Source organism: Hemitrygon akajei, chromosome 13, assembly GCF_048418815.1.
Source record: "Hemitrygon akajei chromosome 13, sHemAka1.3, whole genome shotgun sequence".
Lineage (NCBI taxonomy): Eukaryota > Metazoa > Chordata > Chondrichthyes > Myliobatiformes > Dasyatidae > Hemitrygon > Hemitrygon akajei.
The window spans coordinates 42678327-42702404 of NC_133136.1; the positions used below are offsets into that span (position 1 = coordinate 42678327).

General features: G+C 37.8%; 1 protein-coding gene across 5 annotated transcripts in view; it reads right to left on the bottom strand.

Annotated features, from left to right (window-relative positions):
* The window catches only part of pde4d (phosphodiesterase 4D, cAMP-specific), a 1157264-nt gene that overhangs the window by 488118 nt on the left and 645068 nt on the right, over positions 1-24078 (bottom strand). Inside the window, exon 1 of one of the 5 annotated variants that reach the window (XM_073064483.1) lies at positions 22599-23867. The exons of the other annotated variants lie outside the window; for them this stretch is intronic. Coding sequence (XP_072920584.1) covers positions 22599-22651 — 53 coding nt within the window. The 5' untranslated portion in view covers positions 22652-23867. Of the gene's footprint in view, positions 1-22598; positions 23868-24078 lie in introns of those variants that run through there. 5 annotated transcript variants of the gene reach the window in all.

The following is a 24078-nucleotide window of genomic DNA, read 5'->3' on the forward strand; positions in this document are numbered from 1 at the left end:
GAGTAAGCGTTTGGCACGGACTAGAAGGGCTGAGATGGCCTGTTTCCGTGCTGTAATTGTTATATGGTTATATATGGTTATGTGGTTTACATTCTTAAATATTTTCTTAATTCTGATTCTTCTATATTAGAGAGAAGTTTAAATGCTCAAACCATGAAATTTTCATAAAGCTCCAAATAAATGGAAGGGTTGAAGGATATGGAAAGGATAGCAGGCTGTGAAAATTCAAGGAAGGCTGAAGTCAAGAGTTCTCAACAAAGAGTGCGGGGATTGAAGCACAATGTTTAACTTGTGCCTGTTGCAGCCATCCTGATACCTGTTCATTACAATATTTTCAGTCTGTAGCCAGCACTAGGTGTAACGTTAATTAGATTCATAGATTCATAGAACACTACAGCACAGAAACAGGCCTTTCATCCTGTTTGGTCCTTGCCAAACTATTCATCTGCCTAGTCCCATTGACCTTCACCTGGACCATAGCTCACCATACCCCTCCCATCTACATAACTATTCAAATTTCTCTTAAACGGTGAAATCAAACCCTCATCCAACACTCCTGCTGGTAGCCCCCGTTCCACCCTCTCATCATCCTCTGAGTGAAGTTTTTCTCCCTCATCTTCCCTTAAACACATCACTCTTCATCCTTACCCTATGACCTCTAGTTCTAGTCTCACTCAACCTCAGTGGAAAAAGCCTGTTTGCATTAACCCTATCTATACTTCTTGTAATTTGTATACCTCTATCAAGTCTCCCCTCATTCTCCTACACTCTAGGGAATAAAATCCTAAACTATTCAACCTTTCCCTATCACTCAGGTCCTCAAATCCTGGCAACATCTTTTAGAATTTTCTCTGCACACTGTCAATCTCATTGACATCTTTCCTGCAGGCAGGATATCAAAACTGCACACAGTACTCCGAATTAGACCTTACCAACTCCAACTTCATACTTTGGTTTATGAAGGCTAATGCGTCAAAAGCTCTCTTTACAACCCTATCTGTCTGTGATGCCAATTTTAAGGAATTATGGATCTGTATTCCCAGATCCCTCTGTTCTACTGCACTCCTCAGTGCCCTACCATTCACTGTAAAAGTCCTACCCTGATTTTACTTCCCAAAGTGCAACAGCCCACACTTGTCTGCATTAAATTCCATCTGCTATTTTTCCAGTTGGACCAGATACCCTGGGAAGTTTTGTTGGCTGTCCTCAATGTCCACTACACCCCCAATCTTGATGTCATCTGTAAATGTGTTGATCCAGTTTGGTGGTGGCATCCGTCAGTCTCGAGAGACCATGGATCTGCGCCTGGAGTTTCCAGGGCATAGGCCTGGGCAGGGTTGTATGGGAGACCGGTAGTTGCCCAAGCTGCAGGCCTTCCCCTCTCCATGCCACCGATGTTGTCCAAGGGATGGGCACTAGGACCCATGCAGCTTGGCACCGGTGATGTCACAGAGCAATGTGTTGTTAAGTGCCTTGCTCAAGGACACAAACACCCTGCCTCAGCTGAGGCTCGAACCAGTGACCTTCAGGTTACTAGTCTGATGCCTTGCCCACTAGGCCACGCGCCAACACTTTGATCCAGTTTACCACATTATCATCTAGATTGTTGATATGGATGCCACACAACAACAGACCCAACAGGCACTCCACTAGTCACAGGCCTCCAGTCAAAGAGGCAACCATCTACTAACACACACAGGCTTTTCCTGCAACGCTGAAGTCTAATCCAATATACTACCTCATCTTAAATGCCAAGTGACTTACCAACTTCCCATGCCAGACCTTGTCAAAGGCATTTCCAAAGTCTATGTAGACTACATCTACTACCTTTCTTCATCAATTTCCCCAGTAACTTCCTCGAAAAACACTATAAGATTGGTTAGACATGGCCTACTACACCACGTTGATTATCCCTAAATTTTCCCTTCTATTCAAATATTTATCTATCCGGTTCCTTAAAATTCCTTCTAATAACTTACTAATGTCAGGCTCATTGATCTATAATTTTCTGCCAATTCTTAGATCCTTTCTTAAAGAATGGAACAACATCAGCTACATTCCAATCTGGCACCTCCCCTGTAGCTAAAAACATTTCAAATCTCTCTGCTTGGGTGCCTGCAATTTCAGCTCTCATCTCCCACAGGATCTGAGGGAACACCTTGTCAGGCCCAGGGGAGTATTTGCCCGAATCTGACTCAAGACAGCAAACACCTCCTCCTCTGTGATCCATTTATGGCTCATGACCTCACTGTTGCTGTGCCTGACTTCTATAGACTCTCCGGAGTAAATACAGATGAAAATAATTCATTTAAGATTCCCTCAGCTCCCCCAATGAGCTGCCGCATCCAACAACCTAACTATTTAACATGTGCCTAATCACTGGACAATTTACAATGACTAATTAACCTACTAACCAGTATGTCTTTGGACTGTGGAAAGAAACTAGAGAACCTGGGTGAAACCTATACGTTTCAAGGAAGGACGTACAAACTTGTACAAATGATGCATAGATGTCCAATCTGATCTTCCAGAGGACCAATTTTGTCCATTGCTACCCTTTTGAGAATATATCTGTATAAGCTGTTGGGATTCTCCTTCACCCTGTCTGCTCGAGCAATCTCATGTCTTCTTTTGCCCTCCTGACTCCCTTCTTAAGTGTTCTCTTGCATTTCTTATATTCCTCAAGTACCTCATTTGCTCCTTCCTGCCTATACCTGCTATGCACCTCCTTCTTTTTCTTAACCAGGGCCTCAATATCTCTTAAAAACCAAGGTTCTGTAATTATGTACTCTCAAAATTTAATGTTTCAAGGCCTCCTACTGACCGAGTACAGTCCAGGGGTGTCAAACTCATTTTAGGTCACGGGCCGGATTGAGCAAAATGCAGCGTCATGCGGGCCGGATCAGTCGGACGCGTGCGAACGCAGCTTTCGTTGCCTCCGTTTTTTCAGCCTGCTCTCATGTGTCTCAGTCTCTGCTATAACTACAAAGTGTTTCACTTTATAAATTCTGTTTCTTATGAAGAAGACTGCCGAGCAAGACTGCTGAATAAACACTAAAAACCCTGAAAACCTGGTACCTGAATAAACTCAGCATTAGCCATATCATACGCCATAGGCGCTTCGATTACTGGGGCCAGCTTTAATAGGAATTAGATATTATCTCGCGGGCCAAAGATAATTCCACCGCGGGCCGGATTTGGCCCGCGGGCCTTGAGTTTGACATATATGGAATACACCTTTGTCAGAAATCAGCCTGTCCCAATCCACACTTGCCAGCTTCTTTCCGATACCATCAAAAAAGACACTTCTCCAATTTAGAATCTCAACCTGAGGACCTGACCTATCCTTTCCCCATAATTATCTTGAAATTAATACCATTTTTATCACTAGATGCAAAACATACCCCTTTACAAACTTCTGTCACCTGCTCTGTCTCATTTCTTCATGGGAGATCTAGTATCACACTCTCTGCAGTTGGGACATTTATGAATGATTAAGGAAACTGTCCTGAACACATTTGACAAACTCTATCTCATCCAGCCCTTTTACAGTTTGGGAATCGAGTCAATATGTGGTAAGTTAAAGTCAGATACTATCACAACTTTATGTTTCTCACAACAGTTTGCAGTCGCTCTACAAATTTGCTCCTCCAAATCCCATGGACTATTGGGTTGTCTATAATATAGTCCCATTAACATGGCTACAACGTCATAATTCTAGATGTTGATCCATACCCTAAGTTCATCCACCTTTCCAACAATACTCATTGCATTGAAATATACACACTTCAGAACATTAGTCCTATCATGTTCAACATTTCAAATCCTGACTCTGTATAGAGACTTATCAACAACTTTCCGCACAACCACTCCACTGTCTGCTCCAATGCTCTAGTTCCCATCCTTCTGCAACTCTTATTTAAACTGCCACTACTATGCATCACCAGCAAACCTTCCAGCACAAATATTAGTCAAACTCCAGTTCAGGTGCAAACCATCCCATCTATACGGGTCCCACCTTCCCCAGAAAAGAGCCCAATCATCCCAAGTTTTGAAGCTCTCCTTCCTGCACCATCTCCTTAACCACATGTTAAGCTGTGTGATCGATGTTTTTTGGTATCATTCGCATGTGGCACAGGTTGCAATCCTGAGATCACAACCTTGGAAGTCCTGCCTTTTAATTTAGCACCCATCTCCCTGAACTCACTTTGCCGGACTTCATCCCCCTCCTACCCATGTCAATGGTACCGACACGGACCTTGACTTCTGGCTGGCCACTTCCATTGAATGAGTGATTAACATTTTTATTTTACTTATTTTATTGCATGGTCAATTAACCTACAAACCATCACATCTTTGGACTATGGGAAGAAACCCACATGGTTCACAGGGAGAACCTACCAACTCCATACAGATGGTGCCAGAATAAACTCTGAGTTCAGAACACCCCAAGTTGGAATAGTATTCCAACTTGTACAGTGAGGAAAAGTCCCTTCCAGTTGAACCAGATGTACTGTACAGTAACCAATCTATTTAACAGTAGCCTAATCACACAACAATATACTATGACTAACTAATCGACAAACCAGTACAACTTTGTCCTGTTAGACATTTAAATTGGTGACAAGATAAAAAGACTTATAATAAAAACTTGGGATCAGTAATGGTGAAAAAGAAATTTCTAGATGATCATAAGATTCTTCTGCATTGCTAATGGACCTTGGCCCAAAACATCAACTGCTTATTCATTTCTGTAGATGCTGCCTGGCCTGCTGAGTTCCTCCAGCATTTATGTATGTTGTTTTGTATTTCCAGCATCTGCAGACCTTCTTGTGTTAAACATTAATAATCTTGCTATCTATGCTTGGAGAGCTCAGACTGCAGCAATTTTATTGGCCCTTAAATGTCCCCTGATATGGCTCAGGAAATAATTTCATTTAACAACAATTAAATTAGATTTCAACAATTTGATAAGGTGGTTCGTTACCACAACCCAAGGGCAATTGGAGTGCAGCAATAAATGCCTTTTCAATAATGCCAAAATCCCACAACGTCAAAAGGCTGGCTTTACTCCTGAAGCCCAAACCCTGGAATAAATAACATAAAATTCCTTACTATTCATTAGGTGGAATGGATGCCACACTTTCAACCTTTAAGGATTGCCTAGAGACTAACATTCTATTTTCTCATGAAAACCACACACAGCCAAACTTCCTAATTTCACATAGAATTAAACCAGGCAATATATTTTGCATGAAGTTTGATGAGTGATATTTAACAATTGTTCTGCTAAGTCGTTGCTTTCAGAAATAAAGCAACTTCATTGCAAGAAATGTAGAAGTCTACATATTCCATTACTTTGGATACTTTCTGATCATAGGGGATGGGCAATAAATTCTGCCTTGTCGTTGACTCTCAAATCATCCCCAAAAATTGAAACAAGACATCTTTTATTTAGTCTAAAATTATAATTTTTGTTTTAAGAAGTGACATTATTAGGATGGTTTGAAAGGGAAATTTAAACAGTGTAATGCCCAACCATAGATATTTATTTCTGAGCTACTGAATTTTTCCATGACTCCAAACTAAGATAAACTGTATAATCTATTAATATAAGAGCTTAAACCTGGGCACAAGCTTTCTGCTGAATCACCCATTTTCAGTAAATTCATTAAATTTATTGTCAATAAACTCCTATTTCATTCTCTGTACTACAAATTTAAAGTGAATTCATTTCCCAGAGCTGATCAGCTTTACAACTTGTTCAAACTGCACACTTCGTTTGCAACATGCTTATACTGTTAATAGAAAATACCTAATGTGGCAGAATAAAAGATTTTGCTTCACATTATAATGTCTGTCCTATCCCATTTTGTACCTTGATTTCTATCTTTTAACTCACTTCTCCCTGATTCTAATGTTAAAAGTACTTGTCCTATATTGGGGAAAGAAAAAGGAAAACTTCATGCCCACTGTATTGTCATCTTGACAAGCAAACTCCTTGCACATAGTGGGAATGATAGCTCAATGCATAGTTGATATCAGGAAATTAAAATTGCCACAGATTTGGGTATGGAATCAACAATATTTGCTCAGGCGCCAACAGTTACAATAGAATCCAAGCTGAAACAGTATACATTTTCTTTGTCATTTTGGCTCCTCATATCAAATTTAACTGTTAAACCTAAAAACTGGATCCATTAGTACTTTGCCCAAGTAGTGCATAAGATTATTTGATCTGGGTTAGATTGCATTAGCAAAATTATTTGCAGGTGAAATTGAGTCCAATGGAAAATTGGCCTGGCCAAATCCATATGCAATTTGTCTAAATGCATCAGATCTCTTCCTGCCTGCTGTCCATATCTAATTACATCAAAATTCAAATGCTGCATGTTTCCTCTCCCATTGGCATAAATTATAGCCTATCAACTTTGTTGTTCACTCAGATATATACAACTAAATTGAGGCTGTCATTAAGACTCCATTAAAGATTCTCAATTCTGACATCTGCCAGCTCCATTTGCAATGCTCAGAATAATTGAAATTCAAGATTGGTTGCTTCATTATTGTTTCCAGCTATTGACACTATCAATATCAATGCTATATATTGAGACTATTGCCTTAATGAATCTAGCATCTCACAGAGGAAAAAGGGTATTAGCAGCTTGGGACTCCATCTGATCAAGGATAATAATCTGTTAATAAAACTTGGGATGTGATTGAATAGACAACTCAAAAAAAGATGATTAAATGATATTTGGTAACATACATAGAGTTAGTTCCCTTATGTGAACAAACATTATTTCCTTGCGAAGGACTGCAAACATTAATACTCAAGCACTGGATGCCAGTGCACATTTCTACTCTGCTGGATCACATGTGGGCAGGCAATGCAGTGTCAGTGTATCCTCCTCTCTCCCACACCAGAATGGTAGACTCTTACACAGCAGCTCCATGTCTGCCGCGGGGAGTCTTTGTTTATAGTCTGATGATCTTTGCAGTGCAGTGAAGTTGCTGACTGGAGAGCTTTTCAAAGAGCTCCTGTAGTGAACTGTTTGCCCAACCTCGCTCTTTTCTTGTGGGGAGATTCTATTAAGTGTGAGTACGTTATGGAGAATATTTGCTACAGAAAATGATAAAATCCAATGCTTAGGCATTAATGTTTTTAATCCTTCACAAGGAAATTAACTTTGTTTACATGGCAAGGGAAACGACAGTTCAAAATATGCTGAAATCGTCTTGTTGTACTGCTGATTCAATCACATGCTGTGTTTTGTTCACAAATTATTATTCCTCATGAGATCATCCTTCAGCACTGGTCAAGACAGAGAGAAAAATATATCTATTAAGTAGTTCATTCAATATATGGAACAATCATCTATCTGTACAGCAAAACTTCAAACTGCCTGCCATTCACACACAACAAATGTTATAAAGCATGGTCCAATCCTATTTACTTCTTCACATGAGCTCGGACCAGCTGCGGGCTGAGAAAAAATAAGCATATAACAACTTCCACCAACCAAACAGCCGCAAAACAGAATTGATAACAGCATCTACACCCATTTCTTCAATATAGAAGGTATAAGCCTGAAGTTCACTTAGGGTTTAGTCTATATCGTTAACTATTTATAAATATATACTTGTATAATAAGCAACTAGTGGAGCCAGCTCAGATGTTATCACATAATGAAAATTTATGATATAGTGGCTGACAGAATATCAAAGGTTCCGTGCATTACACTTTTATAAAATAGTAAAAACACTTGCTGACTCATATTGCTCATGGCAAAACATATTCAGTGTTTCTAGTAAGATCAGTTTCACTAAAAGATACAGGGACAAATTCCCTGCAGCAAGCTGTTTGCAACACTGCACAAAAATATGAATGTGATTGCCCTTTTCAATTAAGAAAAATAAACCAAAGGGAATTGCCAAGGTTGCAGAATATCAGATTACTTAGTCTGTTACAGTTTAAAGGTTTGATTAAATGAGTTTCCACTGTACATACTTTGAAAGCAATTTAAGGAAAAAAAATTGAAAAAAAATACACTGTATAGTGGTAGATATTTACAGCTTGAAATAACATTGCATAACTTATCTACAAATGTATTTATTTTGTCTGATATCCATGGATTTAGCATTTCAGAAACTGCAGGTAGCCCATTCACACACATCCACAGATAGGACCATGATTAAACAGAGTTCTGTTAACAAGGTAATGTTCTCAACAATGTTAAGGAACACTCAAATATGGACATCTCCAACTCTAGTGTGTGCCATTGTTCTGTCTGTTTTTCAAAATGACATCATCCTGTAACAGAACATGTTGATATACTCTCATGGGGCTTCATAGAATAAATGCAGTTATGATATTTCCCCTGAATCGGGAGTCTGAGCTCAGGCCCACAGGCTTAGAATAAGTAGTCAGCCACTGTATATTATTGAGTTGTCTTCACTAGTGGGTTGTGGCAAGATGCTTAAAGAGCCATGGGATCTGAGCACACAGCAGGTCAAAGGCACTGAAAGGTAAGGTCAGCCATGATCTTGCTAAATGTCAGAACAGAGTTAAGGAGCCAAATGGCCTCGTCTTACTCCTTTTTCTTATCTCTTCTCCAAATCTGAGGTAGTTTTTGAATAATGCCACTCAACGGACAAGTACAGATTATAACAGTAACATACAAGTTCATAAACAGTATGCATATAAATGGAAGAAGACCAAAAGAATAAATGCAATATTTTAATTTTGACAGAACAGTTACTCTGTGGCAGCTGAATGGATAATTAAGTTATTTTCAATCAATTTGTTTGACTTAGTTAAGTAGCAATAAAACAATGACAATGTGCTGTAGCAAAGAAATCCATATTTGGATCAACAGTCATAAATAATTCCGGATAGCTAAATTTTGATTCAAATGATGATTATCTTGGAAGGGGAGAGCTAGGAGTTGGAGAAAAAAAAGAAAGGAGCTTGTATTTGTTCAATAACTCAATATCCACAAACTAAAAAATGTTTATATTTCACTTAAATTGGCATTTTAGATGTTTCAACATCTTTTGGCACCAAGGCAGACTCAAGTATAGAATGTTTAATTCTGAATGATCATGATGTCTATTAATGTAATTTCATCCGATCCGCATGGATATTGAGATGCATGGATTATGTAATTACTAGGTAGTAAATAAGCATGGAAACAAAGGTAATTTTATCATTATGGATTAATAATGAACACATACTGTTCATACATATTTGCCTTTATCTCACAATCATTGTCTTCCTTGCTATTAAGATCAATATTTCCATCAAAGTTGTAGACAACCAGTGCAAACTTCCATTCAGTTAGTAATTCCAGTTGATTATCACAACTAGTTAAATCAGTAATGTTAATCAGTAAAGAAACAACAACCTTGTAACTTGAAATTAATTTGTAACGATCTTTTTCTAAGAAAACTAGATAGTCACCATCGCTGACATTTTCTGACAAAAGCGAGATATGCATCCAACCTGTGGAGTGATTTCTCTCTCCACAGAAACTTCCCAAACTGTTGAGAATCTTTACTTCTTTGATCACAGTATCAAAAAACATGCAGTTTTTGATTCCATACACTTTGCTCAGAATCACATTATAAAAAGATTATAAAGGGAAGGCTAAATTTCAGGCTACAGCAATAGTGATCTCACTTCCTATGCATAGAATAGATATTATTGACAAATGGCCAAAAGGTTCAATCTTGTCACCCTGTTGCTAGATCTTGTGAGCTCAGTTCACTGCAGGCATGCAGTGTTATATCTAAAGTATTCCTTGGGAAAACAACCTATAAAGCACCTGCTCTGAATCATCTTAAATAGTGATAAAAGTTTATTCTAGGTGAAACAACACATTGGAATGAACATAAGGATTAAGTGTGATCAATTGGTACTTTGAGCCTACTCCACAATTTATCATAGAGCACAGAACAGTACAGGAACAGACCCCTTGGTCTATGATGTCCGTGCTGACCAATTGTGTCAGGTTGTTTCTGAATTTTTTTCCTTCTGTGAGCAAGGGAATTATTTGCAATTGAAAAAGTAGGCATTCTGAAATTTTGTAAGGCGATTGACATAATAAGTCTGTGTGACTCAACCCTGTTGTATTGTCCATGAGCATTTGAAGCATGACACAATGATTTGCATGCCATGAATCTATACCAGTAAAATCTTAGAATTATTTTAGAGCAGGTTAAAAAAATAAGTTGAATAATGTAAGCAGCTGCAACCACTATTTCCCAAAAAGCCAGTATATGATAACCTCCCAGGGCTTGCTTATAGTAGGAGAGGGTTGTTTGTACATCTGGCAGCCATGTAAAAATTAGTTCCGTTGGGCAACACAGCTGGTGGAGCCGCTTGCTCACAGCCCCAGTGACTGGTTCAATCCTGACCCCCAGTGCATGGACATTCTCCCTGGAGCTGTGATTTCCTCTCACACGCCAAAGACATGCAAGCTAGTGGGTTAGTTGTTCTCTGTACACATGTAGGTGTGTGGTAAAATCTGGAGGAATTGGTGCAGGGGGAATGAAATGGAACAAATACAGGATTAGTATAAAATGATTATTGGTTCCTAATGAGCAAGACTGCCTATTTCTGTGCTGTATGATGTTATGGTACTTTAATCACCAGGTTATAATTTGTACATGAAAGTACTTCAATGAATCTACCAGATCCTATATGAATTGTTGTGGATGCCACAGTTTACTGCATAATGCATCCCAGCTCCTGGGATATTAGCAGGAGCTCTTGAGTACTTAAGTAGGGGGGTACTTAAGTAGCTTAACATTACACAGAGAATCATTTATAAGATCTCATGCTAAAAAAGAAAACTGTTTGCATTGCCAAAAAAATAATCATTTTAAATGGATTCCTGAAGTTATTATCACTGAACAGTTCATGTTTCAATATATTAAAAAGAATTTCACTATGTAACGTATTAAAATCTGGCCCAATTCTTCTTTTACTGGAACTTCACTATGTTAAAATTTTATAATCTCCTGCAAAATGTGAATCATTTGTTAAGAAACAAAAATCTTCATTTATTTATCTTGCTGCTGATTTTGCCGCATAGAAAGAATATATTTGGTAGAAGATATCAACAGAGACAACTTTTGAAACAACTGAAAGGATTGAAGGTTATACTCGGAGTATGTTGAAGCTGCAACTCCTATTTTGATAGGAGGCACAAGGCTGCAGTTGTTGGAATCCTGAGCAAAAAACAAAACTGCTGGAAGAACTCAGTGGGTCAAGCAATGACTGTAAAAGTGGATTGATAGTCAACATTTTGGGTCAACACCTGACTTCAGTACTGAGGCCAGGAGAGAGGAGTGAGAGATAGGAGTTCTGGTAGGTGATAGGTGAAACCGGGTGAGGTGAGGAATTGTGGGCAGTTAGAGGCAGGTGAGACGGGTTGTTGTTGAGACAGGGGTTGGTGAATGATAAATGAAAAGATTGGAAAAACAAAAACAATTGGAATTGGTTTATTATTATCACATGTACTGAGGTACAGAGAAAGCTTGTATTGCATATTGCTCACACGGATCAAATCTTGACACAGTGCACTGAGGTGGTACAATAACACACTGAGGAACCAGGTGCAACAGCTTCAGAGAAAGTGATGGGCAAGTAGGAAATTGTATGGACAAAAGGAAGCAGGTGGGAGAGGGGAGGGCAAAGGAGAGACAGAAACAGGCCGCTGAGGGGTAGAGCTGGATAAGGGAGGAATGATGAGGGAGGAGACAGGAAAGGGAACCAAGGTAGAATAATCCCAGGGAGATAGTCATGTTGGTAATGGGCAAGTAGAAAATTGAGGTGGGGTAATAAGGGCAAGAGGGAGAGCTGCAAAACATGAACAACATGAGAAAGAGAGATCTCTGTTGGGAGCAGGAAAGGAAAAGAGGGAGTGGTTTACATAGAAATAGAAAGTTCAATGTTTATGCCTTTGGGCTGAAGGCTACCGTCTCCCTTGGTTCACCTTTCCCATCAGATTACATTATATGCAGCCCACCCACCTCCCAGCCACTATTGCTGTATCCACCCTTCTTTTCCCATCTGTGGTTATTTGTGCATAATCCATTCCATCTTTACAGATAAGATAAGTAAGATTTTTGTTTCATAACCAATTCATGATAAATGCTTAGTATGATATCCATAGGGATGGTAAAGTAAATATTGTCATGATTTTTGGTTAGCAGCAAGAAAAGGCATTGCCATTTATGATTTAAAAAATGTTATCCACACACACAAAAAATGTTCGTTAGAGCTTCCAGTTCCCCTTTTGCAACATGACGCTCAATCTGGCACAACCCATGGGGATCTGCCTCATTCAGCAACAGGAAGCCGACCAGCCAATCAATCTGAAAGATTCTCACAGAGAGAAGAAGTGAAAAAGTATGTATAATAAGTCACGTTTTACTCACTTTATAGAAATTATATAAGTTACAGCATACAAAAGAGAAAAATGTAAAAGAAAATTTAGAAGACAAAATTTCTATTAGTTACAGTATTTGAAAAACTAACATTTGAAATGTTATTTTTGAGGAATTACATTATACAGGGACTAGAGGGTTACTCAGCAGCAATCATAACTTAGGTACTGTTTAAAATTTTGATTTCTATTTTAAATGAATTTCTAACCTATGGTGAGGAGCTAATTGAACATTTCAAATAGCATACAAGTTCTTACAACACAACAGTTTTGTTTCTTCCAAGTTCTCAAAAGTATATTGAACTAATAGGAAGCTATACTTTGCAGATGCTGTCCATCCGATGATGTAGACACCAACATTTGTTCCTGTTACAACCATCATCTGACCTGTCTTTATGCAAAGAAATACATTTGTGAGATCAGCAGCTCAGTCAGAGCATTTCCTGTCTGTGCAGTATGAATAATCAGTTTTTTCATTACTCTTTTTTTTTGCTGTGACAGTGGTATTCTCTCAGTTAAACTTTGCCACGTGGAAGATACACGTGAAGGAAAGAACAAAAAATTACTTTTTCATTTACACATTCCACATATTGCTTGCTCTCCAGAATTAGTACACTCAGTCACATGCATTGCATTAGATCACAACATAAGAGCAAAGAAAGTACTTTCTGCAGTAATCAGAAACAACCTCACCCTTCCCCATGAAGATTAATGTAATGGAAGATGCAGAAGAAAAACTACACAATGGAAATATGATTTCATTGATATCAAGACTGTTTGAAATTCAAGTAACAAAAGTCTCCAGGAGATCTTTACTCAAGCAATATTTAAAAATCAGAATGAGATTGGGCCATTCAGTTCCTTAAGCTTGTTCTTCAAATCCACTTCCAGCACTATCTCCAATTTCATGATTCCTTTCAGTATCAAACAATTTCCTGCCTTCCTTGAATATATTTGCAGACTGATATCCACAATCATCTTGGATTAAAAAAAACTTTAGAGAAAAGAGTACGTTTTTGCTTCCATCTTAAACTATCCTGATTCTAGCATCTACAGAGTCACATGTCTTTTTCCTTCCCCAATGGCATCCACTCTCAAACTTGTAAAGTCCAGGACTTAAGCAAAGTCCACCCAATGTCTCCTCAGTAACGTCTTTGCCCCAGAAAGCAGTCTAACAAACAGTTAGTGCAGTCCTCCTGATTACTATCAAAGCCTATTAATTGTGTTACTCAATGAAATTGCATTACTTTTAACAAGTAAATTCAATGATTAGTGTTAACTATGAAAATATTACTGTCTCATTGTACCACTCATAAACATTCAGACAAAATAACTTTGGTTGGATATTTAAACAAAAATATGTGCTGGAAATCTGAAACAGAAAATGTTCGAGAAAGTCAGCAGGTCAGGCAGCATCTGTAGAAAGAGACACCGTTTTAGATTTCAGATTCTACATTAGAACTGAAAAAGAGAGAAACAAATTAGTCTTTTTGGCAGAGGAGGAGGTAGGAAGAGCATTGGGTGGAACAAAGGGAATTTCAAACAAAGTGATCATATAAACTGCACTTCCTTTCTCCAATGTAGAGGAGGCCACATTGTGCACACCAAATGCAGTGCACTAGATTAGACTAAGTGCAAGAAATCATTGCCATACCTGGAAAAATAGTTTGATAAAGCAATGAATGGCTTTGTGGACATCTGTTCTCAAACTACAGGGATAACCTTTAGTGTCTTGTAGTCTGTAACTTTAATTTCTCAATCCCCCACTCTGACTTCTCTATCTGTGGCCCCTGAGGAATTAAACAGTTGGTAGCAGTCTCTACCAACCACTTTCAACATAGCAGGAGCAATAATGTGAAGCAAAACTTTTTAGAATTTTGCACTTAGAATATACAGTAAACCTAGCTTACTTTTGTACCAACAAAATGATATTGCCCGGAGCAATTAGTCCAATCTCATTTCACGTTAGACACAAAAGGGCTTGCACCTAGCTAACGATAAGTTATCCAGATATTTCACTGACAAGAATGCGATCCAGGTTCATTAATTGCCTATCCTCAGAGCCCCAACATTCCTGAGAGTGTCAGCAGCACGATTATCAGCTGGAAAGCTAGCTCCCAACTGATCAGCCGGCACAATGCAGTGCATGGCTCTCCACATCAAAACTGATAGTTTTCAGATTTAGCTTTGTTTGAGACCCATTTAAGCCCAGATCCTTCCATAAAGATGTTATCAGAGAGCAAGAGTACTATTAATGATTTCAAAAACAATTAAAAAGATAAATATATTCAAACACTGAAATGAAACAATTTTACAACTTAAACACATTTAGATTAACTTAATGAAATAACTAAAGAAAGAAAATTATATTCTTCATATTTGTTTCTTCCCATTAAAATGAATAAGCCTGTTGAATTTATGTCATTAATTTGTAAGAGTAAAATATTACAGATATTTGCACTCCCCAGAAGGACTCCCCATGAAGCCCAATGGTTTGATGCATTCATTCCAAGAGCAGCAATCAACAAGGTGGAGGTTCAGAAGTCATGGCATGCCAGCAAAGGTGCAGATCATTGCTCAGCGTCAGTGAAAAATACCACAAATAGATGCGTGATTACTTAAAAAATGTATGCATTGAGTTACATTGGGTCAGCAAAGGAGGGGGACATAAAAGTAAGAAGCAAAAACATCACTCAAAAAGTCTCAGTAATGCAATCATAGAGAGGTTAAAAGCATACCACAGTAAATAAGTTAATAAAGTACTTTGCATTTTGCTCTTCCTTGAGCTGTTTCAACATACCCAAATTCTTCCAACTTCACCAAAATCAAGACTCAAAGGTTGTAACGTACATAAATGATGGATTAGTTTCTGCTTCCTTAGTTCACATCAGTTATTATTGGAATGCAATAATATTTTCACTAATATGGCCTTTCTTGTATGTGTGAGAACTAGACAGTTGTGATGTAAGGTTCTTCCTTCTCTACAGGTACTGACTGGTGTGCTGAGTATTTCCAGCATTTACTTACATTTCAGATTCCCAGCAACCTACATCTTATAGAAACATAGAAAACCTACAGAACAATACAGGCCCTTTGGCCCACATGTACTTATTTTAAAAAAACCTCAGGTTAGCCATAGCCCTCTATTTTTCTAAGCTCCATGCACATATCCAGGAGACTCTTAAAAGCCCCTATCGTATCCACCTCCACCAACATCACCAGCAGCCCATTCCACGCACTTACCACTCTCTGCATAAAGCACTTATCCCTGACATCGCCTCTGCATCTACTCCCAAGCACCTTAAAACTGTCCTCTCATGCTAGCCATTTCAGCCCTGGTAAAAAGTCTCTGACTATCCACAGGATCAATGCCTCTCATCATCTTATACACCTCTATCAGGTCACCTCACATCATCCATCACGCAAGGAGAAAAGGCTAAGTTCACTCAACCTATTCTCATAAGGCATGCTCTCCAATCCAGGCAACATCCTTGTAAATCTCCTCTGCACCCTTTCTACAGTTTCCACATCCTTCCTGTAGTGAGATGACCAGAACTGAGCACAGTACTCCAAGCAGAGTCTGACCAAGGTCCTACATAGCTGTAACATTACCTCCTGGCTCTTAAACTCAATCTCACAGTTGATGAAGGCCAATATACCATATGCCTTCTTAACCACCCAATCAACCTGCACAGCAGCTTTGGGTGTCCTATGGACTCCGACCCCAAGATCCCTCTGATCCTCCACACTGCCAAGAGTCTTACTATTAATACTGTATTCTTCCATCATATTTCACCTAACAAAATGAACCGCTTCTCACTTATCTGGGTTGAGCTCCATCTGCCACTTCTCAGCCCAGTTTTGCATCCTATTGATGTCTCTCTGTAACCTTTGACAGCCCTTCATACTATCCACAATACCCCAACCTTTGTGTCATCAGCAAATTTACTAACCCATCCCTCCACTTCCTCATCCACAAAGAGAAGGGGTCCCAGAACAGAACCCTGAGGCATACCACTGGTCACCAACCTCCATGCAGAATATGACCCGTCTACAACTACTCTTTCCCTTCTGTGTGCAAACCATTTCTGGATCTACATAGCAAGGTCCTAATCATATTCCTAATCATACTATGCCTCTCCAAATGTTCATAAATCTTGCCTCTCAGGATCTTCTCCATCAACTTACCAACCTCTGAAGTAAGACACACTGGTCTATAATTTCCTGGGCTATCTCTATTCCTTTTCTTGAATATGGCAACAACATCTGCAATCTTCCGGAACCTCTCCCACCCCCCCCCCCCCATTGATGATGCAAAGATCATTGCCAGAGACTCAGCAATCTCCTCCCTCGCTTCCCACACTAGCCTGGGGTATATCTCGTCCGGTCCCAGTGACTTATCCAACTTGATGCTTTCCAAAAGCTCCAGCACATCCTCTCTCTTAATGTCTGTATGCTCAAGCTTTTCAGTCTGCTGTAAGTCATCCCGACAAACGCCAAAGTCCTTTTCCGTAGTGAATATTGAAGCAAAGTATTCATTAAATACCTCCGCTACCTTCTCCGGGTACCATACATACTTTTCCACTGTTACACTTGATTGGTCCTATTCTCTCATGTCTTACCCTCTTGATCCTCACATACTTGCAGAAAGCCTTGGGGTTTTCCTTAATCCTGTCTTCCAAGGTCTTCTCATGGCTTCTTCTGGCTCTCCTATTTCATTCTTAAGCTCCTTCTTGCTAGCCTTATAATTTTCTAGATCTCTATCATTACCAAGATTTTTGAACCTTTCGTAAGCTTTTCTTTTCTTCTTGATTAGATTTTCAACTGCCTTTGTACATCACAGTTCCTGTACCCAACCATCCTTTCCCTGTCTCATTGGAATGTACCTATGCAGAATGCCACACAAAGATCCCCTGAACATTTGCCACAGTTCTTCTGTACATTTCCCTGAGAACATCTGCTCCCAATTTATACTTCCAAGTTCCTGCCTGATAGCTTCATATTTCCCTCTTATATATTTCAAACTAATCACCTCATATTCTAATCTCCATAGAATCCAACAGAGGCAAACTTTTCATCTTAGGTATCAACATAGTATCCAATGCAAATACATCTTTTCTTGGAAACAGAGATCAAAATTGTATACTCAATCCCAGATGCAATTCTGACAATGCCTTGTAGCATTGTATAAAAAATTTCCTATTTTCATACCCCTCATAATAAAGACCAATTAGTTCTTGTAATTCCCTTCTCCGTGCATGCCAAACTATTGTATTTCATGTTCTTGGACTTCCACATCCTTTTCCATTGCATCATTTCAATCATCTCACTTTACTTACAGTATATGATTGCTTTTTCATTCTTCCCTTCAGAATGATTCTACTTCATCAGTCAACATCTTGCCCAAGTTTTAGAGTTAGCAACATTCCTTTCTGTTCTGTCTACCCTTCCCTTCTCTGTAACTTAAAAATATTTGTTTATTTTTTATTATCCAGCTCCGTTGACACAAAACACCAACTATTTCTCTCTCTTGATACTGCTTTGAATAGCACTTTTTGATGTTATTTAAAACATGAAAATTTTGGAGGTTTGTGATGAAAAGATGGGCTAGAAATTATTCCCACTACAAAATTCAATTCTACACAAAAGCAAGATGTTATTTGTAGTAGAACAGGCCTTTATTCTACCAACTTCAGAGTTACCCAGCCAAGCTGAAGATCGTGGGAGAAGTTGAAGCAGAATGAAGCCCAGGGCTAAGGGCAGGAGGGTGATGTGGGGGCAATAGTCACGTCAGTCAGAATCTCAAGAGTCATACCAGTGCATTAGGATGAGATGGGTACTAAGGAGTACTGATTAGGAGTGGGAAAAGACTTGTCAGGGTTTCATTGGGCTTGTGTAGAGGAACGACTTTGCTAAGATTGAGTTTGGCTCATGATCCAGTGGTGAAAGGCCTGGAGGAAATACACTGTACAATGAAAATGAATAATTTGGATAACCTGCCTATAAAATTGGTCCCAAATACTGGATTCTGTAGACTTCTTCATGACTTGGCAGAATTCCTGCTGATGGAGGCTTCACATTAGTTGTAAAGAGTTGCTTCTGCTCAAACACTCTACACTGTCTACAATTCATCCATGCCCAAATGAATTTTGCACAATTTAGACACCATTGCACATGTTCCAACATCTCCTTGAACTTGCATATCATACACAGACTTTGCCATCATTCAATAACTTGATTGCTCGTATCAATTGTAGTGCAAGAGCACTGTGCAACATAGCAGAATCCCAAAGCCATTATCTAAGAACAAACGTTGCATTGAAGGAATCAGAACTTGTGTGGCAGGTTTTCGAGTTTTCTTCAGGGGTGAAGGTAGCCATATTTGTATTTACCGTTTAACTGAGAAACACCTATCAATGCTGCCAATTTTACTGGTAAGCTTAGAAGCCAGAGAATAACTTTGAATTATTTGTAAAACAACATGCAACTAACTGTGTGATCCAAAAGTTATTGCATTTTCAGATCCATTTATCTAGCAAATATAAAAATGCATGCTGAATGCTAAGCATATCACATTTATAAGTGTGGATTTGAGTGTGTAGGTGTCTGAGTGGCATATGACTGAACGTTTAATCTTCAGTTGTCTCAATAGTTATTTGAGTTACAACAGTATTCCTAATCACTATACATAAGAAACAAACATCAAATAATATGTGAATATATTTTATGGAATTACTGTCACTTTAAGCAACCATATCCTAAATGATTATCTTTGAGATATATGGTTTAAAGAAAGCATTACAATGAAAAAAAGTTCAGAAAAGCTCCCAAATGTAGAAACAACTCTGAAGGATAGTTTATGGTAAGTTTATGGTAAGGATAGTTTAAGTTCAAATTAGTTTTAATTTTAGTAGTAAAAGATTGCCCCAAAGAATTTCAAGTTTTCTGGTGGCTTATCATGCTAACATATCGCACCAATGCCTGTAAACTAATATTACCTGACCCTGTCATTAAAAGCTTTTAATAATTAACAACTCCCAGGGATATCTTATAGTAAGATATCAGACTTTTTATTGTTGGCTACAAAATAATTCAAAGATTTAATTATTTAAATTTTGAAATACCAGGATCATTTTACTTTGTTGGCAACCCCATCTACATTTTCTTTTGTAAAGTACGGAAATTGTTGCTTATATCAGAATCTGTGGAATTCTCTGCCACAGGAAACAGTTGAGGCCGGTTCATTAGCTATATTTAAGAGGAAGTTAGATATGGTCCTTGTGGCTAAAGGGATCAGGGGGTATGGAGAGAAAGCAGGTACAGGGTTTTGAGTTGGATGATCAGCCATGATCATACTGAATGGCGGTGCAGGCTTGAAGGGCCGAATGGCCTACTCCTGCACCTATTTTCTATGTTTCTTTTTTTTTACCATAGGTTAAACTAAGAATTATTCACTGTTGCTCCTAATAAGGGATGTATATTTTTAACTTTCCCCGTATACAGTTTCTTATTACCTGGATAAGCTTTTTTTAAAAATATTTGATCGCTGTGCACATGTTTAATAACTATCAATTGCCAATCTATTCTAAATTTTTTATTGTGATTTAATTAAGCCTGCAACCTAACAATGTCCAACACACTGGCAAAGTCCAGGACACAGCTTCAAGTGTTTAAACAGCTCCTAGGGATACTTTTAGTGAGAACATCAGACATTCCATTGTAGCTGTAAAGTAATTCAATGATTTTAAAGTCAATAACTAATGAAATCTTTGCACTTTAATAGAAATCAAAGCAATTTTCCTTCACTACTATATTTGCATTTTCCAACCTAATATCAGGGAAATACAAGGCTACAAACAAAATATATCATTGATAATAGTGGTGCCTTTATGTTAAGATGATATTTTAACAATTGCCTCATATTTCATAACAAAAAAAACAATTGGAGAACTCAGAACATCTTCCAAATTCAAGCTACTGATCCTAATGGATACTGAATGGTGCAGTGGGTTGGCACATTGCCCTTTCACCTCTGGCAGCTGGCTCTGAATCCATCCCAGACTGTCTTATTCTCTGCAGCAGTGATGATAAGTGATGCAAGAAATGATTCACATTTGTAAGTAAAAAAAAATTGGAACAACATTAGAAGTCATTCAATTCCATCTTGTATCTCACCACCCTTCACAGTCCAGTTTTGTTATTTGGTGAAGTGACAAGCTGATTTTATCAGACAGTGCTGCTTTACATGCAGTGCACATTCAGAGCTGATTTTGTGTTGGGGGAGAAGGAAATAAGCACAATAAAACCACCACATTTAAATTACATCCTTTTCAGTAATAATATTTCTCAATTAGTTTCTTACACACAAGAGACAAGTTACAACCCAATCTATTCCCTACTCCCTCCCAGCCTTCTCTCCTCACGCCACCTCTAATTAAGGAAAATAATGCGGCTTGAGGTATTTCATTAGGAATGTACCTGCACTAAAAATATCAATTAGTAGTCATATAGATTCACAATATTCAAATGTACCTAGGTATTTCTTTAATCCACAGAAGATGTTTTATTGTTAACTATGATTAAAAATAACAATAGCAGTAACATTCTTTCAAAGGCTGAGGATGGAAAACTGTTACACAAATATTTGTGAATCTTTCAAATAATCCATAAATACACTGAATATAAAGCTTATAAATAGCTACTTGAGCAGGAGCACAGATAATATATGTAATCCTGGCTGTAAACCCGGTTAATTAAATATATATTAAGAGAAAGAGTTCTTACTGAAAAGACAGATGAGAGACAATATTATTTGGTCAGCTGGCCACACACAAATTACAGTACAGCAGTTCAGATGACTAACAATTAAATTCAGCTAACTTAATACAAATATATTATTCCTTTTCTGCAATTCATATTGTGGAAATACCATCAAAATCAGTTATAATTAATATAATTAACCTTACTGCTCAGTACTTCATTCAAAAACTTTTGGTCAATTAATAATTAAAGATTAAGGTTTAATAATTTACTGATCTCAGCAAATGAGCAAAGCAAGTTAATCTACAGTTGATTTGAAGCATCAACTGCACTGATCAGCTAGTAATGTTAACTCACTTCAACAATCTGCTATACACTCAAGGCCGACACATAATTCAATGCACTAACTGGATTGTAAGAAAAACAACTGTTAAAATATAAATTATTATTTAAAACTAGATTTGGAAAGACAATATTAAAAACAAGACTATACTTGTTTACTAGTGTTATTTTGAAAGATATTTTATGAATATCTTTACTGTTAGTCCTCTCTCAATCTCATTTCCTAAGTATGTAGTTCATTATATTATGATACATATGAAAACCAGTGAGCAATTATAGAAGATTAGTAATGCCTGGGTTACAAACTGCTTTATAAAGTGCACAAGTCCAGATTGGACTAGTTCCTCCTTTTTAATACCATCAGGCAGAACCACCCTCTGCACTGTTAACAAATATCTTACACTTCTTCATACTTCATAAAAACATTAAAGTGAATTTACTGATAGTGCACTACACAAACTAAATGTAAATATTAAAGCAAATATGAAAAGTATATTAGTTGTATTTTTAAAAAATAATGTGCAAATCATGTACTTTGTTTAACACTGAAGGAATTTTCCATCAGTTTTACTAGCCAAGCAGAGGACTCATTCTCTTAAGAACAACTTGTGTTCTGCTGAGCTTATCTTTTTTATTACACTGCATAATCAATGAGTAGTTTAATTGAAGAATTAGGATTACAAACATTTTTAGAGTGTTTTGGATTAAGGAATATTGTAGTGTCCTGCAGTTATTATGTATCTGATCTCAGACCTGCATTACATTTAACTGCATACAAAAAAACTGAAAGTAAAGCCAAAAGAAGACATATGTGCACTAATGCGCTAGTGTTCTGTACTGTGCAGAACATCACAACTATTGAGTAGTATAGAATTTCTTCATTATGTTTCTTTCTTAGCTGTACTAATGAATGTTAAGAAAGGATATCACAAATTCTCCTAAGTAGGAAACACATTCAGGATATTAATTGAGGTGAGCATGCTTTCATAAAATTTGATTAGCTTTCTTTCCTGGGATTTGAACTTTATAGGGATAACTTACCATATCCATGAATGCCTCCTGAAAGGGAAATTATTCACGTGCATCATCTCCATGAATGTTCCTTTGCAGGGATTCCTCCCAATCCTTTAAATTGAAACTGGGCAGACACCTTAATGAACAAAACAAAAACTTCTGGTCTCAGTCTAAGAGATCTTCTCTATTAATCTTGACCATATGTAGGATCATTTTTTTTTTTGCAAATCTGCTGTTAATGGATTGTTTATCAAGAGAGTTGCAATTTAGAACCACAATGCAGTTTGCAGCATTACTGCTGTTATTATTGTAACTCTGTATGACTATTTTTGAAGTTCAGCAATTGAATAAAATATCTAATCTCCTTCTTCTAGTGAATGAAGGCAATCAAAATAGTACTCGGGATCCAGTATAAAGAAAAAGGCAGAAAGAAACGGTCCAACAGTGTATATGTTCCATCTCCCAGCGTTGTGTAAAATCAGCTATGTCGCAGACTCCAGATTCTCACAAAAGGAAACCATATATTGTTTACTTTCTTTTTCTTTGTATTCTTTCTTCAAACTGTTCAACTTTCTTACACAATGGTTTCATTTCAGTTTTGAAAGACCTCTTCATTGAGTTTATTCTTCCCAGGATAATGATATTGATGTAATAATCTTACCAACTATATAAACTTTTCAATAAAGCTAAAAGGACAGGGTCAAGATTCAGTCATTTACATTTGCTGCAAGGTTCCGAGTCCTTCCTGCTCCCAGCCCCGTGGTGATGTTTAGCTGCCATCACAAGTATTTATGTCATTGTTCTTTCATTCGGATTTTTAAAGCTATATTAATGATATTTCCAAAAGATTTTTTATTAAAGCAATGTGAGCTTCTACGCTTGAAAACAATTAAATTGCTGATCTTCTTAATCCATGCTCCTTGTGCAAATTCAGTGTACGAGAAGGTAACAAAGAACAAAAGGCTATCACAAAAGAAGGTGAAGAGGATTGCTCCGGAGCTGAATGTCATCTAAGAACCTCTTCCCTACCGTCCGGGTTCCTTTTTTTCGAATCTTGTTCACCAACAGTTGTCATCACTGTCCTGTCATTGTAAATGGGATCATCTGCTTGAAGTCTGTGTTCTTCAAGCTCTGCATTTTTGTAGAGGCGCAACAATAGGAAAGAATTTTCATTCAAAAGCAATGTGCCCTGCTAATTCTCACACAGATGAGGGGTCCAGTCATCTCTGAAGTGTCTGACATACAGCACAGAAATCTTCAGCACATTTTCAATGACTGGGTTACTTTACTCTGCTGCAGAACCAGCTTCAATCTTGTGAGAATGCTGCTGCACAGAGGATGTGCTGTCGTCAAGGGGACCCTTTAGGTAGGTTCCATTTTCATCATATGTATTTATTACATTGTTTTCGGTTATTATCTTACTAAATGTATTCATTAATATTAATATTGTAACTGGAATAAGAAGATTAATACTGTGTTTCTTCTTTTTCATCTACTGTTCGTAAAT